Raw genomic sequence first — 17588 nt, 5'->3', positions numbered from 1 at the left:
AAAATAGCGATGAATTATGATTGCAAACATTGGCTAGTTCTTTTTTCAGCAACTCATTGTTATGTTTGTTCCTTATAATGACAAACCGGGGCGTAGGTTTAACTACTTTTAATGAACATATACTTCAGCTAGAAAACTCCATGTTTAGCCATGCAAGGCATTCTTTTACCATCTCCTGCGCCCGCATAGCCTGCTGGGTAACGTAGTCTAAATGTTATTAACACATAACACACTCATTACGATATGAGCATAACTATGAAGATTATCATCACAAATAGTAGGCAGTACTTGACAAACGACGTTAGGAATAATGGTGCGCGCTATATGGCAGCAACTATAAAGATTAGCCTACATCACACACAACGCTGATTGTTTTTGCTCCAAATGCAATGTGAAGGGACTACGTCCTGCATGTGCAAATGCAATATCCATTACAACAGACAGAAGGCTTTATAGCCTTCAATAAATATTTTTGGGATTGTTTGTTCAGATCGCCACAGGGTTTTTTATTTGAGCTGTTAAAGAAATATGAGGCAGACAGAGTCTGCATCATCATGGTGCAGAATAGGGTGAGTAAAGAGAGAAACCTAAAGGGAACGGGAGTGTGAGCAGCAGCTATGTAGTGTGTGTGTAAAATAACATGTGCAGAACATGTTCCGGATCCTTAGCTTTGAGAAAGAGGTTTCCGGAGGGGCAGGAGGGGTTTGACCACGAGCAACAACTCAGTATTTGCAGCAACAGCCAATAATTTAATGTGGAAAAATAAGTAATGTCAATTTAGGATAATAGTATATGTTGCCCACTCACAAGCTAATGCAACAATTACACCTATTTCTCACTCCTTTAACCATTTTAGAGTTTTAAAATGCGCTCAAACACAATTTAACTGAACGCTCTAGATGAGCCACCATCATGTCTGTGCAGCAGCCTGAACGTTCTATGTCCCTAATGGTAGGCGATGTTACCAATCACAGCCAGCCTTTTACGTGTATCATTCCACACCCTGCAAATTACCAGCAGGGGGTGACCATTTTGAATCCATTTTCACATTCACTCTGTTGGTAATGCTTACAAATTGGATCATAAGTCCTAAAGTAGCTGAGATCCCACCCTGGACCTTTCATATGCCCGTAGAGGGTATTATGTTCAACAATATATTAAACATTTTGCCATATCCAAAATGGTGTTTTTCCAATATTCATAAATGTATTTACTTTTACTCGAGGCTTAAAAATCCTTCTTTAACCTGTCCCCTTCCCTTCATCTACACTGATTTGAAGTGGATTTAACAAGTGGCATCAATAGGCGATCATTTCACTAGGATTCACCTGGTCAATCTATGTCATGGAAAGAGCAGGTGTTCATGTGTTGTGTACAGTATGTCAACAATCCTTTCCCCCGAAGGACCATTCTATCTATGGATTCAATTTTGTGAAAATCCCCACAATCATGGTATTTGTTTTGTCCTGGTTTCGTATGGAGTCATTCTAGTGCTAACAAGAGGACTTGACTGATTTGATCATTAGGATGTTTCTGTGGATAGGAGACATTGTTTGAATTGATCTGTTCAAGTTTGTACTTTGTCCAAGATGAATGGTAGTGTGTTATCCAGGGCAGACAAACACAGTGAAGCTGTTGCGAAGCACAGAAGTTGTACTTGCCTATAAGTAGTGTAAAATAAAAAACCAATTGCATTTGTTTCCACATTCATTTATCTTTTGACTCTCGTTCTCCCTCTCTCGCTCCTCCTGTTTCCAGTCGTGGGGGAAATCCAGTGTTACATGGAACTGCTGCTCTGCTCTGACTCCTCAGAGGCTGAATTTCTGTTAAATTTGTCTCTAAGTGTGACCGCTCTCTAGCTGCATTGGCTGCTTTGTACCAGTGGGGAGAAACACTCCATATATGGTGGTGTGATGGTGGCCAGGGCCAAGTTTAGCAAAACAAGAATGCACACCTCCTCTCTTGAGACAGCCTCTCATTCTCCTCCCCTATTCCTCCTCCTCCATTCTCCGTTAGCTGCGGAAGTCCCAGCTCCTGTGCAGAATGCAGTTCTATCATTGTGAGAAAGTTGTTAGCTAGTTTGCACTGCTGGTCATGCAAATGTAGTGCAGTGTATGCTGGAATAGTTGGTCAAGGGGCTAAGCCTAACGACTGAAGGTAGTTAGTCTTAGATGTATTTTTTGCCTTGTTTGGTGTAGCCCTTATAGGGGGCATGAGCACGGCTTGTGGCATCTGAGGGAGAAGAAGGGAAAATATATTGCGACTACAAGCACTGAATCTTGTGGGGGGGAGAGTCAGACTTTATTTTTAGGCATGAAGACATGTCAGGGATGGGAGGAGAAAGGACTTTGGCGAAGCGTTCCGCCTACTCGTGTACCATTCTATTAATCTGCCTTCAGCATCACAACTTCACGACCACTTCCTGGGAAAAGAAAGCTTCCCATATAGACACACACACGCTGTGCACGCACACGCTCACATGCACACTCCTTTCTAAAGTAGTGAGCCAAATCACCTATGGAAAAATATACTTAACAAAAATATAAACGCAACACAAAGTGTTGGTCTCATGTTTCATGAGCTGAAATAAAAGATCCCAGAAATGTACCATATGCACAAAAAGCTTCTCCCGTTGTGTGCACTAATTTGTTTACATCCCTGTTAGTGAGCATTTCTCCTTTGCCAAGATAAACCATCCACCTGACAGGTGTGACATATCAAGAAGCTGATTAAACAGCATTATTACACAGGTGCACCTTGTGTTGGGGACAATAAAAGGCCACTCTAAAATGTGCAACACAATGCCACAGATGTCTCAAGTTGAGGGGCTGTAGGAATGTCCACCAGAGCTGTTGCCAGAAAATGGAATGTTCCTTTCTCTACCATAAGCGTCATTTTGGATAATTTGGCAGGACGTTTAACCGGCCTCACAGCCACAGACCACGTCTAACCACGCCAGTCCAGGACCTCTACATCCAGCTTCTTCAACTGCGGGATTGTCTGAGCCCAGACAGCTAATGAAACTGTGGGTTTGCACAACTGAAGAATTTCTGCACAAATGGTCAGAAACTGTCTCAGGGAAGCTCATTGGTGTGCTCGTCGTCCTCACCAGGGTTTTGATCTGACTGCAGTTCGTCGTTGTAACCAACTTCAGTGGGAAAATGCACACCTTCGATGGCCACTGGCATGCTGGAGAAGTGTGCTCTTCACGGCTGAATCCCGGTTTCGACTGTACCGGGCAGATGGCAGACAGCGATCTGTATGGCAGTATATCGTCATGTGGGCGAACGGTTTGCTGATGTCAACGTTGTGAACAGAGTGCCCCATGGTTGTGGTGGGGTTATGGTATGGGCAGGCATAAGCTACGGACAACGAACACAATTGCATTTTGTTGATGGCAATTTGAATGCACAGTGATACCGTGATTTGATCCTGAGGCCCATTGTTGTGCCATTCATCCGCCGCCATCACCATGTTTCTGCATGATAATGTGCGTCTCCATGTCGCAAGGATCTGTACACAATTCCTGGAAGCTGAAAATGTCCCCGTTCTTCCATGGCCTGCATACTCACCAGACGTGAGCAAATTGGGCAAGTTTAAAATGCTTTGGATCGACGTAGCCGATAGTGTGTTCCAGTTCCCGCCAATATCCAGCAACTTCGCACAGCCATTGAAGAGGAGTGGGACAACATTCCACAGTCAACAGCCTGATCAACTCTATGCAAAGGAGATGTTGGGCTGCATGAGGCAAATGGTGGTCACACCAGACACTGACTGGTTTTCTGATCCATGCCCCTACTTTTTTTTTATAAGGTATCGGTGACCAACAGATGCATGTGTTTCCAGTCATGTGAAATCCATAGATTAGGGCCCAAATGAATTTATTTCAATTGACTGATTTCCTTATATGAACTGTAACAGTAATATCTTTGAAATTGTTGCGTTTTTATATTTTAGTTCAGTGTATATAATATACTTCATGAATAGTAAGTCGACAACGTATCTGTTTAATTTCTCTGATGTCCAACATATCTGTTTTAAATAACAAAACATATCAGGCATGACATCCATCAGCAGTTAGACAAAATACAGACGTGGTGCTCGTCTGTTTCCCTCCATGTGTCACAGTATGACATGGGGCCTTGCTATTTATGAGACTATGGCTCTGGCTGTTCCAGTACTCCAGAGTTATGTGCTCTGCCTGGCACACCCCTCACTCCGCCTAGGCTCCGGCTCTGCTTCTCCCAACAACTATTTTTAAACATCTGGAATTTGAAAAAAACATTTGCTTTCTACTCAAGCCTTTTTAAAGTCCAGAGGCTGTTTTCTGTTCCACATGCCTGGAGATGGGATCGGACAGGAGGGTTTGGGAGATGGAGGGGATGGTCCCTGTCAGATCTATTGCTTTAACTAACGAGAATTGGTTATAATTAACATCCCCGATGAAGAAAAGGTTTCAAATGAAACAGATCATAATAATAAACTGCATTACTCCATGTCTTAGGTGTGTTGATGTGGTTCCCAAACTTTTTCTAGTCCTGTACCCCTTCATTCAACCTTCCGCTGAATACCCCCTCTAGCACCAGGGTCAGCGCACTCTCAAATGTTGTATGCCTGCCACACACACACTACACAATGCATTTATTAAACATAAGAATGAGTGTGAGTTTGTCACAACCCCGTCTTGTGGGACGTGACAAGAGCTCTTATAGGACCAGGGCACAAATAATATAATAATCAATAATTTTGCTCTTGGCCATCTTATATATAAAACGTTATTTGTTATGCACCACAGGTTAATGAGAATGGTGTACTTGAAAGGATGCACATAACTCTGCAATGTTGTATTGGAGAGAGTGGGTCTTATATTATTTTCCACAGTCTGTGCCTGGATTGCAAAGGGCATCAGTGTCTTAACAGCTGATTTGCCTAGGCAGGATACTCTGAGCGCAGCCCTATCCAGAGATCTGGCAGTGCCTTCTGGTTTTAAATTAAATTTTCACAGAAACTCTTGTTGATATTTCGATGAGGGTCTCTTGTTCAGATATCGGTAAGTGGACTGGAGGCAGGGCATGAAAGGGATAACGAACCCAGTTTGTGTCTGTTTCGGGACAGTACCTACATAATTGCGCACCCAGCTAACTCAGGTGATTCGCTATTTTACATTGTCCGTAAGCTTGAGTTCATTTGCACACAAAAAATCATACAATGATGGAAAGACCTGTGTGTTGTCTTTGTTAATGCAGACAGAGGAGCTCCAACTTAGCCTCAATTTTGTCCCGCACATCGAATATGAACTCAACAAAAAAATAAACGTCCCTTTTTCATGACCCTGTCTTTAAAAGATAATTTGTAAAAATCCAAATAACTTCACAGATCTTCATTGTAAAGGGTTTAAACACTGTTTCCCGCGCTTGTTCAATGAACCATAAAATTTTTTAATGAACATGCACCTGTGGAACGGTCGTTAAGACACTAAGAGCTGACAGACGGTAGACAATTAGGGTCACAGTTATGAAAACTTAGGACATTAACTCTGAAAAACACCAAAAGAAAGATGCCCAGGGTCCCTGCTCATCTGCGTGAACGTGCCTTAGGCATGCTGCAAGGAGGCATGAGGACTGCAGATGTGGCCAGGGCAATAAATTGCAATGTCCGTGCTGTGAGACGCCTAAGACAGCACTACAGGGAGACAGGGCGGTGAGCTGACCGTCCTCGCAGTGGCAGACCACATGTAACACCTGCACAGGATTGGTACATCCGAACATCACACCTGCGGGACAGCTACAGGGTGGCAACAACAACGGCCCGAGTTACACCAAGAACGCACAATCCCTCCATCAGTGCTCAGACTGTCCGCAATGGGCTGAGAGGCAGGACTTAGGGCTGTTGTCTGGTGAGATTCTGCGATACATCACCGGCAACAACGTCGCCTATGGGCACAAACCCACCGTCGCTGGACCAGACGGGACTGGCAAAAAGTGCTCTTCACTGACGAGTTGTGGTTTTGTCTCACCATGGGTGATGGTCGGATTCGCGTTTATCGTCGAAGGAATGAGCGTCACACCGAGGCCTGTACTCTGGAGCGGGATTGATGTGGAGGGTCCGTCATGGTCTGGGGCGGTGTGTCACAGCATCATCGGACTGAGCTTGTTGTCATTGCAGGCAATCTCAACGCTGTGCGTTACAGGGAAGACATCCTCCTCCCTCATGTGGTACCCTTCCTGCAGGCTCATCCTGACATGACCCTCCAGCATGACAATGCCACCAGCCATACTGCTCGTTCTGTGCGTGATTTCCTGCAAGACAGGAATGTCAGTGTTCTGCCATGGCCAGGGAAGAGCCCGGATCTCAATCCCATTGAGCACATCTGGGATCTGTTGGATCTGAGGGCTAGGGCCATTTCCACCCCCCCAGAAATGTCTGGGAACTTGCAGGTGCCTTGGTGGAAGAGTGGGGTAACATCTCACAGCAAGAACTGGCAAATCTGGTGCAGTCCATGAGGAGGAGATGCACTGCAGTACTTAATGCAGCTGGTGGCCACACCAGATACTGACTGTTACTTTTGATTTTGACCCCCCTTTGTTCAGGGACACATTATTCCATTTGTTAGTCACGTGTCTGTGGAACTGGTTCAGTTTGTCTCAGTTGTTGAATCTTGTGATGTTCATACAAATATTTACACATGTTAAGTTTGCTGAAAATAAACGCAGTTGCTGTTTATTTTTTTGTTGAGTTGCGTGGAGTCCTTGTAATCCAAGAGAAAAAACATCACCCAGATAGGCCAGTCGTTTGAGAAACTCATCATACAAGAGGTCAGACAAGTCATAATTAGGGTCAGTAAAGAGAACTTTAAGCTCGTCTCTCAATATTAAAAAAGTATCAATACTTTCCCCCTTGATAACCAGCGCGCTTCTGTATGTTGTAAAAGCGTTACATGGTCGCTGCCATATCTTTGCATAATGCAGAAAATACACGAGAGTTCAGGGGCCTTGATTTAACAAAGTTAGCCATTTTCACTGTAGTGTCCAAGACATCTTTCAAGCTGTCAGGCATTCCCTTGGCAGCAAGAGCCTCTCGGTGGATGCTGCAGTGTACCCAAGTGGTGTCAGGAGAAACTGCTTGCACGTGCGTTACCACTCCACTATGTCTCCCTGTCATGGCTTTTGCACCATCAGTACAGATACTAACACATCTTGACCCCAAGTCCATTTGATGTCACAAAGCTGTCCAGTACTTAAAAAATATCCTCTCCTAGTTTGCAGAAAAGGATGTCTTCCTTAATTGACCCCCCATAAATGTAACAGACATGTGGTGGGTCTGACACAGCTCCTGGTACGTCTGTTGACTCATCCATCTGTAACGCATATAATTCACTGGCTTGTATGCGAAGCAGTTATTGTTTCAAAACATCTCCTGGCATGTCACTGATGCGTCTTGAAACTGTTGTTTGATGAAGGCATTGTCTTTGTAGTTTTTTGGGGGGCCTTTTCCCAGACATATCTGCGGCAGCAGGAAGAATTAAGTCACATAGTATGGAGCTCGTCTGTCCTAGCCATTCTATAGCTCACCATATAAGATTATTCTAGCCCCTTCTTATTAATGGTATCTGTTGCTTTTATACATGTCTTACTACTCGAAAGTTCTCTTAATTCTCGCTCAAACTAATGTGGTTTATTTTTAAAATTGGCATGTTTCTAAATGTCTGCAGAAAAGTGAAGATTTCATAGTTGTGAGTACTTTTGCACATAACACACTGTGGCTGAGGAAAGGCACTACTCCCAATATAAGTGAACCCGAAATCAATGTAGTTCTCATCATATTTACGCCTCTTCGATGGTTCAACGTCCCTGTCTGTTCGGTGCTTTCCCGGCTAAGGGGGCAGTAGCTCTTCGGCTGCAACAGATTCACAACTGTCAGTGTCCATGCTACCTGGGCTAGCAACAAATGTAGAATTACTGATGCTAGCATTGGATGTGCTCGTGGAAGCAGAACAACTTGTGTAGGTGTTGTACTGCTGGTAGTAGCAGTACTACCAGTAGAGCTGGTATGTGTCTATGGACACGGGCCTTACTTTCTTTTAAACATTTATCAATTTTCGAGCAAACGGAATGAGCAGCAGCTATGTTTGGCTACATACGAACTGTTAGTGGAGTTCGCGTGAGAGAGTAATGGTTAATGTAATTGGATGTTAATTATTTGATTAGGCTACCTGTATTTGACTTTGTTGTTATTTCGTTGAACACTATATAGGTTAATCTTATTTTTGGCAGTCAAACGAGGCTACTCCCGCAAGGAAAAAAACATTACCCAAATGTATAGCCCCATTTGAAAATGTGAATCACATTTTTATTTGGCGTACCCCCGACGGCATTGTTTGGGAGTAGGCCATGTAGTTGAATGAAAATGTATCCGATTTTTTTTTTTCATTCTCCCCTTCAATGTTTTATTTTTGTGTTGCCAAACAGGAAAGTCCCAGGGAAATCAACCACTAATAAAATTAAAACGTGGAAATACAGTAGGCTATTGCTAACTGGTGTGCAGTTGCTACCAACAAACTGTTGTTCCTTTTATTCTTACTTTTCATCCTTTTCTCTCAGCTCCTCCTTCCAGTGTTCAAGTTTGACATGCGCATTGTATTCTTCTACAAGCTGGTGTGCATACATTTTGTTAGATGGTAGGATTGATAATTGTGTTGTATTTTAGTAGATATTGACTTGTCGCTTGTCACCAACTTTGTTCTCACTGCGTCACCCACTGAATCATGTTTCTAAGATGTTGCCATGCAACCCAATACATTGGCAGGTTTGCAGTGTGCTCCCAAGCAGCAGTGTTTTTTCACTGTAGTTCAGATCTGGTTCAGACCGATAAGAAAGAACTGATAAGATAGCAGCAGTGAGTCAGTCAGTGTCCCTGCCTTAGCAGCACTGTCTGAAGAGTTCATACCTATTCATAATAACATTGACCTATTCCTGAGAGGCAATCAATTTGTGTCTATAGTTTAATACACTATCTCTAGGAGTTATAAAGATGTGTGGAAATGAAGAAATACAAAGTACTAGGTGTTTACGTTTGGGTCCTATTTTTGTTTCTACCCCATTTCTCTGTGGTTTTTAATGTTTGGGTCATGGCCCTTTTTTTATGCTCTGTAAGGTTTCAGTCCTCCCAGCCCCCAATAACCTCTGGACTCACACGCGCGCACACACAGACACGGCCCGGGCGCGTGTACACACACACACACACACACACACYCYCACYSGSYCACACACACGCACACGGGCACACACACACGCACACACACACACACACGGGCACACACACACACACACGGGCACACACACACACGGGCACACTGAACACACACTGTAGTCTGAAAGAAGGGTTCTGAATCTCCCCAGGTGTTGCCCACAAACACGCATGGAATGGACATTCACACTCAAAGTATTTCTAGTTTCTGCAATGGGGAAGGGGCATGGATGGCTCTTGTCCAATGCCTGTCCAGTTATGTATGATTGACATGTTGAGTGAGCAGTCAGGATGCTGCTTTGCACCTGAGAAGATGCTCTGAGAAGTAGGTCGCTTTTTCCCCCCAGAAAGGTCGATACTTAGTGTTTACAGTCCTGTTTTAACTGGTGTTTCATAGGACATGTGGTAATAATGGAATCTTATGTTGATGTCTATGAAGTAAATGCAGCTCTTCCTGGTACCTGTAGACTACTTCATTGTCATGCAGGTGCTTTGTGTAATTGCACCTTTACATTTTTCAATTAACCCAAAATGAAGTGATTGGTCATTACCACAATCGGCCATTTTACCGTGATGTTTCTAAATAAATGCCAACTAATACAACTTCTACAGTCCGCTATTTAAAAAGTGTAGCCTAACTTCTTTTTTTCTCACGGCCCATAGCCGGGCTACGTAGAGTTGTCTCTCTCTAAAGAGGAAATTAATTGCACACTGAGGGACTGGCTTCATGACACAATGACATTATCTTCAGAGTACTGGGCGGGGTGGACCATGTCCTGAATTGCTGTGCTCTAAGGGAGATTGTGTGTGTACGCACGCGTGTGTCTGTGGGTGTGAGCATGTCTGCATGTGCTTTTTCTCCTTAAATAGTAGTTCTGTGTGAGGTACGTCCTTTATTGGGAAGTGGAGTAGAGATGATGAAACCGCTGGCAGCAAGCTGTACAGTGTACACTGACTTCTGCAGAGTAGAGGGGGAGGAACAGACACACATAGGATCAGAGAGGTTATAGTAAGGTTTGTTGTAATGTTATTCTTGGAACAAACTACAAACCTCAACAGAGGTTGACACAGCTCTGTTGGTGTTTTAGAGAATGACAGGTGACAAATCCATTGCCCTGCATTCTGTGTTTTAAGCCTGTTATGAGTTATGTCAATTTCACTTCACCAAATCAAAGTTCTGGAATTCTTTATTTGATAATATTATATGCCCAATTCCTGAATGACATTTATTGAAATGGACAAACATGTTATCCAATGTGGCACTTCAGTGTCCTAATTGTTTTGGGGACAAAATCTAATTGCACCCTAAAAATAACGCTGTCATTTTATATTTGCTTGATCGCATGTCTTATGTTGGTTTCTCTTTTCCAATGAATTTGTTTTCATTCTCTCTTTCAGGATTCTATCAATGCCTTCGTTCTAGATCTGGACTACCCTGCCCTACGGAAAAACAAAAACATAGAAACCTTTTTAAACAGATGTAAGTATACGTTTGATAATAGTTCATGTGAATGTGTGTAATGGATGACTGACTCCTCTTCTCCATGCAGATGAGAAGGTGATGGGGCACATACGGGAGTTTCAGATGAGGTCTGAGGACTTTGACAGGGTGAAGGTGATCGGCAGAGGGGCGTTTGGTGAGGTTCAGCTGGTGAGATTTTTGTATTTCATAGATGTTAAGGACCTGCGTATTCACTACACCACTTAGTTTTGACTCTACCCCTATGTCTTTGTCTTCCCGTCTCTCTTTCTGACACTTTAATTCCTTTGTTTTCCCCAGGTTCGACACAAAGCATCTCAGAAAGTGTATGCCATGAAGTTGCTGAGCAAGTTTGAGATGATCAAACGATCTGACTCTGCCTTCTTCTGGGAGGAGAGGGATATTATGGCCTTCGCCAACAGTCCCTGGGTCGTACAAGTAAGGCATGACTAGGGCTGTTACGGTGACCATGTTACCGCTGCACTGGCTTTCACGAGTCATGAAAGCAGTCAAATTCCACGTGACCGTTTAGTCATGATAATTAGGCTTCTCCAAGCTCCGATGCTGCTGATGGCCATTAGTAGCCTACCAAACTTGCTAAAAGCCTGGTATTCAGCACTCTATTGTCTCTCTAATCACTCTAACATCAATGCAAATCGAATCAAACATTTCTATAGGCTATGCAATTGTGTGAGAAAACAGAGTGATGACCTCTATTAAAAAGAGGAGGATCCCATCACCTACTATATTTATCAACTTTCCTAATATTAAGCACATTGCTTCTCTTTACAACAGGAGTACAGCCTACCTGGCTGGCATGAAAATGAGCCACAGGAAAGCGACCTCCATTTGCTATTTAAGTACATAGATCGATAGGGATGGGTACCGAAACCTGGTATTAAACGGGGCCCGGGGCTAAATTATGAAAGACTGTAGTATGGTTAAGCTCTGACGTTATCGGTTCTGCTTTCGGTACTGGAGAAATTAAGAAAATAGATTTCCTATATATTATTGCTACATGAATGTTATCTTGCACGTTTTATCTCGCCAACCGTTTCTAATTTGCAATGAGATTAAGACATTTGTCTATGATGCATTTTTGCTATTCCCAATCTAGAAGAGATCTCTCTGGCGCTACAGCACACACAGCACCCTGCTCTTAATTAGTGACCATGGCTGAGAGAACTAAACATTCAAAAGTGTGGTTACACTTCACCAGAGTCGATGCTGACAAAGCTCGTTGCCACAAGTGCAAAAAGACTTTTGCTTGTAAGGGTGGAAACACGAGCAACCTGTCCAAACATCTATGGAAAGTGCATCATGTACAGGCAGAGAAATACAGTTTTAGATTGCTTAGCTCGTAGTTCATCTCTCGTTGCCTGATCTACATTAGGTATGTATGCTAGCAGCCTAGAGCCCACACACGGAGTTAACTAAATTATGCGAACATGGGTTCCTGATCAAAAGTAACCATTAGCCAGCTGATTGTTTAGCTATGGGTGCATTCAGAAATTAATTTGCTACTTTTTTGTTAAAGTTGCAGCTACAATGAACCAACCCACTTCTGCCTGTAATACCGCTGGTCCAAGCCAAAGACAAGCCCAAAGCCCCTTAACGCTGGCAGCTAGTTGGAGGATGACTGAGGAGAGGGTGAATGAGTGCCACCTAGCCGTGACCAAGTTCATAGTGAAAGGCCTACACCACTTTGCAACAGTGGAGTCCAAGGGCTTTAAGTAACAGTCTGTCAGTATATATTGAGTTGTATTCATTTTTAGGATATAGTAGTATAAAAGGGTTGTATGTTAGTCCCATGTTAGTTCAACACATAAAAATATTTTTTTTTACTGTAGGGAGATGAGCAAGGCACTCAACCCCAAATACAGATGAAGTCGGAAGTATACATACACTTAGGTTGGAGTCATTAATTTAAATTTTTCAACCACTGCACAAATTTCTTGTTAACAAACAATAGTTTTGGCAAGTCGGTTAGGACATCTACTTTGTGCATGCCACAAGTAATTTTTCCAACAATTGTTTACAGACAGATTATTTCACTTATAATTCACTGTATCACAATTCCAGTGGGTCAGAAGTTTACATACACTAAGTTGACTGGGCCTTTAAACAGCTTGGAAAATTCCAGAAAATGATGTCATAGCTTCTGATAGGCTAATTGACATCATTTGAGTCAATTGGAGGTCTACCTGTGTATGTGTTTCAAGGCCTACCTTCAAACCCAGTGCCTCTTTGCTTGACATCATGGGAAAATCAAAAGAAATCAGCCAAGACATCAGAAAACAATTGTAAGCCTCAACAAGTCTGGTTCATCTACACCTGCAATTTCCAAACGCCTGAAGGTACCACATTCATCTGTGCAAGCAATAGTATGCACCATGGGATAAACACCATGGGACAAACACCAAGTATAAACACCATGGGACCACGCAGCCACAATACCGCTCAGGAAGGAGACGTTTTCTGTCTCCTAGAGATGAACGTACTTTGGTGCGAAAAGTGCAAATCAATCCTAGAACAACAGCAAAAGGACCTTGTGAAGATGCTGGAGGAAACCGGTACAAAAGTATCTATATCCACAGTAAAACGAGTCCTATATCAACATAACCTGAAAGGCCGCTCAGCAAGGAAGAAGCCACTGCTCCAAAACCGACATAAAAAAAAAAGCCAGACTACGGTTTGCAACTGCACATGGAGACAAAGATCATACTTTTTGGAGAAATGTCCTCTGGTCTGATGAAACAAAAATAGAACGGTTTGGCCATTACATTTAAGTCATTTAGCAGACGCTCTTATCCAGAGCGACTTACAAATTGGCCATAATGACCATCGTTATGTTTAGAGGAAAAAGCTTGGTCGCAAATGGGTCTTCCAAATGGACAATGACCCCAAGCATACTTCCAAAGTTGTAGCAAAATGGCTTAAGGACAACAAAGTCAATATATTGGAGTGGCCATCACAAAGCCCTGACCTCAATCCTATAGAAAATGTTCAAGGAGGCCTACAAACCTGACTCCGTTACATCAGCTCTGTCAGGACAAATGGGCCATAATTCACCCAACTTATTGTGGGAAGCTTGTGGAAGGCTAACCGAAACGTTTGACCCAAGTTATACAATTTAAAGGCAATGCTGCCAAATACTAATTGAGTGTATGTAAACTTCTGACCCACTGGGAATGTGATGATAGAAATAAAAGCTGAAATAAATAATTCTCTCTACTATTATTCTGAATTGTCACATTCTTAAAATAGTGGTGAACCTAACTGACCTAAGATGGGGCATTTTTACTAGGATTAAATGTCAGGAATTGTGAAACTGAGTTTACATGTATTTGGCTGAGGTGTATGTAAACTTCCAACTTCAACTGTATACCCCTCCCTCCAGGAGTTACCTCAGTGACACATTAATTCCTACCTGGTAGGGTGTAGAAAAGGCCAATGTGATCGCTGAGCTGAAGGACATGCCGAAGCTGGCTATCACATCCGACAGGTGGCCCAGCCTCTGTGAGGACCACTATCTCACTGTTAAAGTGCACTACACAAGCCAGGGCAGTATAAAACAGAAGGTCCTCCACACCAGGGCAGTGTACAAGTAGTGGCAGACGACATCTCAGACATTCTGGAAGAGTTTGAGACAGAGCCGAGCAAGATTGTAGCTGTGACTGTTGATAATGCTGGCAATATGGATGTTGCCATCAAGAGGCTACACATCCTAAAAATAGGATGCTTTGCACACACACTGAATCTGGCAGCACAGAAAATCTACAAAATGATTTTAATTGATAAATGGGCAGCCCGAATCAGAGCAGTGGTTGTGTGGTTCAAGAGATCCTCGATGTCCAAAACAGTCTTGAGGGAAAAGCATCAGCTCCTTGGTAAGAAGCCAGTTCAATCTATTAAAGTATTATTTTGAAATTCCCACTTAACTATTTAATTCAATATTGAAGTATGCGGTAATTAAATGTATGTTTTTTGTTGTTTCAGGCCTTCTGCAATACTCACTCATCCTTGATCAGATGGAACTCGCTCTATCGAATGATAGAGACATTCATGGAGCAGTATCCAGCGATCCAAGCAGCAGCGTTGAACCCACAATTGCGAAAATCAATGTCCAAGGACAACCTGGACCGTCTGAAGGACGAGGACTTCCATAAGGCTGAGGAGTTTGTCCAGCTCATGAGAATCCTCCATACGTTCACACTGTGTGTCATGTGAAAAGAATGCCACCTGTGGACAGATCAAACCCATCCTCAAAAACTGGAAGAGCACTTCACTGTGAAGCATGAAGATACGTTTGTGGCAACCATCAAAGAGAAGGTGTGGGAGAACCTCTGAGCGCAATCAGGATGAGGACATTCAAGCCTTCCTGCATGAGGCCACAGCAATGGACCCCAGATTTAAAGGGAGGCCGGTGAGTGACGCCAACTGGGAGAGGCTGAGGAAGGCAACTGTTGAGGCCGATGTGACAGGAGCAACACCAGGGCTGTCAGAGGAGCCGGAGTAGACAGACACAGAGCACCAGCAACAGGAGGAGTCTGAAGGAGAGGAAATGGAGGAGACCTCCATGTATGATCTCTGTAATTGCAAACAAAGGTTTCTGTACCAAATATTAAGTTCTGCTTTTCTGATGTATCAAATACTTATGTCATGCAATAAAATGCAAATTAATTACTTAAAAATCATACAATGTGATTTTCTGGATTTTTGTTTTAGATTCCGTCGCTCACAGTTGAAGTGTACCTATGATAAAAATGACAGACCTCTACATGCTTTGTAAGTAGGAAAACCTGCAAAATCGGCAGTGTATCAAATACAAATCTCCCCACTGTATGTGTAGACAAGATTAAATCAAGAATCGTCTGATGGGTGACAAAATTAGCCTATCACTTGTGAATGATGCCCAGCGTGAGGCAAGAAAGATTGCATACCTTTTTTATTTCTCAAATCATAGTCGCACACCACATATAGCTAGCCAATAGGTCTTTATGTTTTGATAAGGTTTGTATCACAACTAAAGTGGCCAAATAACTTCTTAAAAGGAAGCACATTAATCCACTTTACAACGGGTGTAGAGCCTAACTGGCATACATACGCAGAGTGTGAATTTGAAGTTTGGAGAAGTTCATTTTCTCCATTAAAAAATGCACCTTTTATAATAAAAGTATTACAAGAGTAATCACATTTACTGTCACTTGACAATGTTGATAATGGAACATTTGTGCATATAGCCTACTGCCATGAGCGCATTACTGCGATTATAATAAAAAAAAAATGGCTTAATAGTTTATCAACATTTTATGCTAAACGTTCTCAACTGTTGCATCAGGCTCATTGCTTAAAACAGTTTTTTTGATGAGGGTGGTTGTATTAATTTGGGATCTATCGCATCCCACAACTCCTAAACTGTTTGGAATATTTCAACTCTTGTAATATGGGGGATAGTAGATTGACATATGCTAATCCTTTTGCTGTTTGTTAGGCCTATTCATCTTGTTGGCTGACAAAGTAAAAATGGACAGTTCTTCCAATATCTTTAATATGCTCCTCAGAATTGGATACGGGTGCACGCAGTTAAGTCCCCGATGTGTCTGTTTCACGCCTGTGAGAAAGACCCAATCATGTGACGGAGAGCCATGTGAGAGCGCAGTGCTTCGGAGCATGCAGGGAGAGGGGAATTATAATGATTATATTCAACCTAAGGGCACAACGGCCACTGGCCGCAAAAGTCATGGATTTTTTTTAGGGGGGATTACGGCCACACAAATCAAATTGTATTTGTCACATGCTCCGAATACAACCGCTGTAAACCTTACAGTGAAATGCTTACTGACAAGCCCTTAACTAACAATGCAGTTTTAAGAAAAAGAAGTGTTAAGTAAAAAAATAGATAACTAATTAAAGAGCAGCAGTAAAATAACAGTAGCAAGGCTATATACAGGGGCTACGGTGTGCGGGGGCACAGGTTAGTTGAGGTAATTGAGGTAATCTGTACATGTATGTAGAGTTAAAGTGACTATGCATACATAATAAACAGAGTAGCAGCAGCGTAAAAAAGAGGGGGGGCAATGCAAATAGTCTGGGTAGCCATTTGATTAGCTGTTCAGGGGTCTTATGGCTTGGGGGTAGAAGCTGTTAAGAAGCCTTTTGGACCAAGACTTGGCGCTCCGGTGCTGTGTGGTAGCAGAACAGTCTATGACTAGGGTGGCTGGAGTCTTTGGCAATTTTTAGGACCTTCCTCTGACACTGCCTGGTATAGAGGTCCTGGATGGCAGGAAGCTTGGCCCCAGTGATGTACTGGGCCATACGCACTACCCTCTGTAGTGCCTTGCGGTCGGAGGCGGAGCAGTTGTCATACCAGGCAGTGATGCAATCAGTCAGGATGCTCTCGATGGTGCAGCTGTCGAACTTCTTGACGATCTGAGGACCCATGCCAAATATTTTCAGTCTCTTAAGGGGGAATAGGCTTTGTTGTGACTTTTTCACGACTCTCTTGGTGTGTTTGGACCATGATAGTTTGTTGGTGATGTGGACACCAAGGAACTTGAAGCTCTCAACCTGCTCCACTACAGCCCCTTCGATGAGAATGGGGGGCGTGCTCGGTCCTCCTTTTTCTGTAGTCCACAAAGGGGATGCTGCTGGGAAATTCTAGGCAATTTCAAGTGCTTGTCACATTGTGAATGAGAGACTGATGACGTGTGTACAGCCTGCGCAAAAAAACAAAGCGGAGCTCAAGCTTTTCAAGCAACTTTTTTTCAAATCATCATGATAGTCGTATCATGCAGCCTTACAATGTATTACAAATCTAAATGTATAGCCCAATGTTTGTAGAACAACCTAAAGTTAAATT

The 17588-nt window shown here is 42.9% G+C and overlaps 1 protein-coding gene across 4 annotated transcripts in view; it reads left to right on the top strand.

Annotated features, from left to right (window-relative positions):
- LOC111963391 (rho-associated protein kinase 2) overlaps nucleotides 1-17588 on the top strand; it is a 50212-nt gene that overhangs the window by 17126 nt on the left and 15498 nt on the right. For 3 of the 4 annotated variants that reach the window (XM_023986805.2, XM_070443398.1, XM_023986804.3), the window contains exons 2-4: nucleotides 10645-10726; nucleotides 10797-10897; nucleotides 11027-11164. In XM_023986805.2, coding sequence (XP_023842573.1) covers nucleotides 10645-10726; nucleotides 10797-10897; nucleotides 11027-11164 — 321 coding nt within the window. Of the gene's footprint in view, nucleotides 1-10644; nucleotides 10727-10796; nucleotides 10898-11026; nucleotides 11165-14959; nucleotides 15335-15454; nucleotides 15515-17588 lie in introns of those variants that run through there. The other variant, XM_070443399.1, reaches the window with a different exon arrangement.

The sequence above is a fragment of the Salvelinus sp. IW2-2015 genome, linkage group LG4q.2 (genome assembly GCF_002910315.2).
Source record: "Salvelinus sp. IW2-2015 linkage group LG4q.2, ASM291031v2, whole genome shotgun sequence".
Lineage (NCBI taxonomy): Eukaryota > Metazoa > Chordata > Actinopteri > Salmoniformes > Salmonidae > Salvelinus > Salvelinus sp. IW2-2015.
This window is presented reverse-complemented; position numbering and strand designations above follow the sequence as displayed.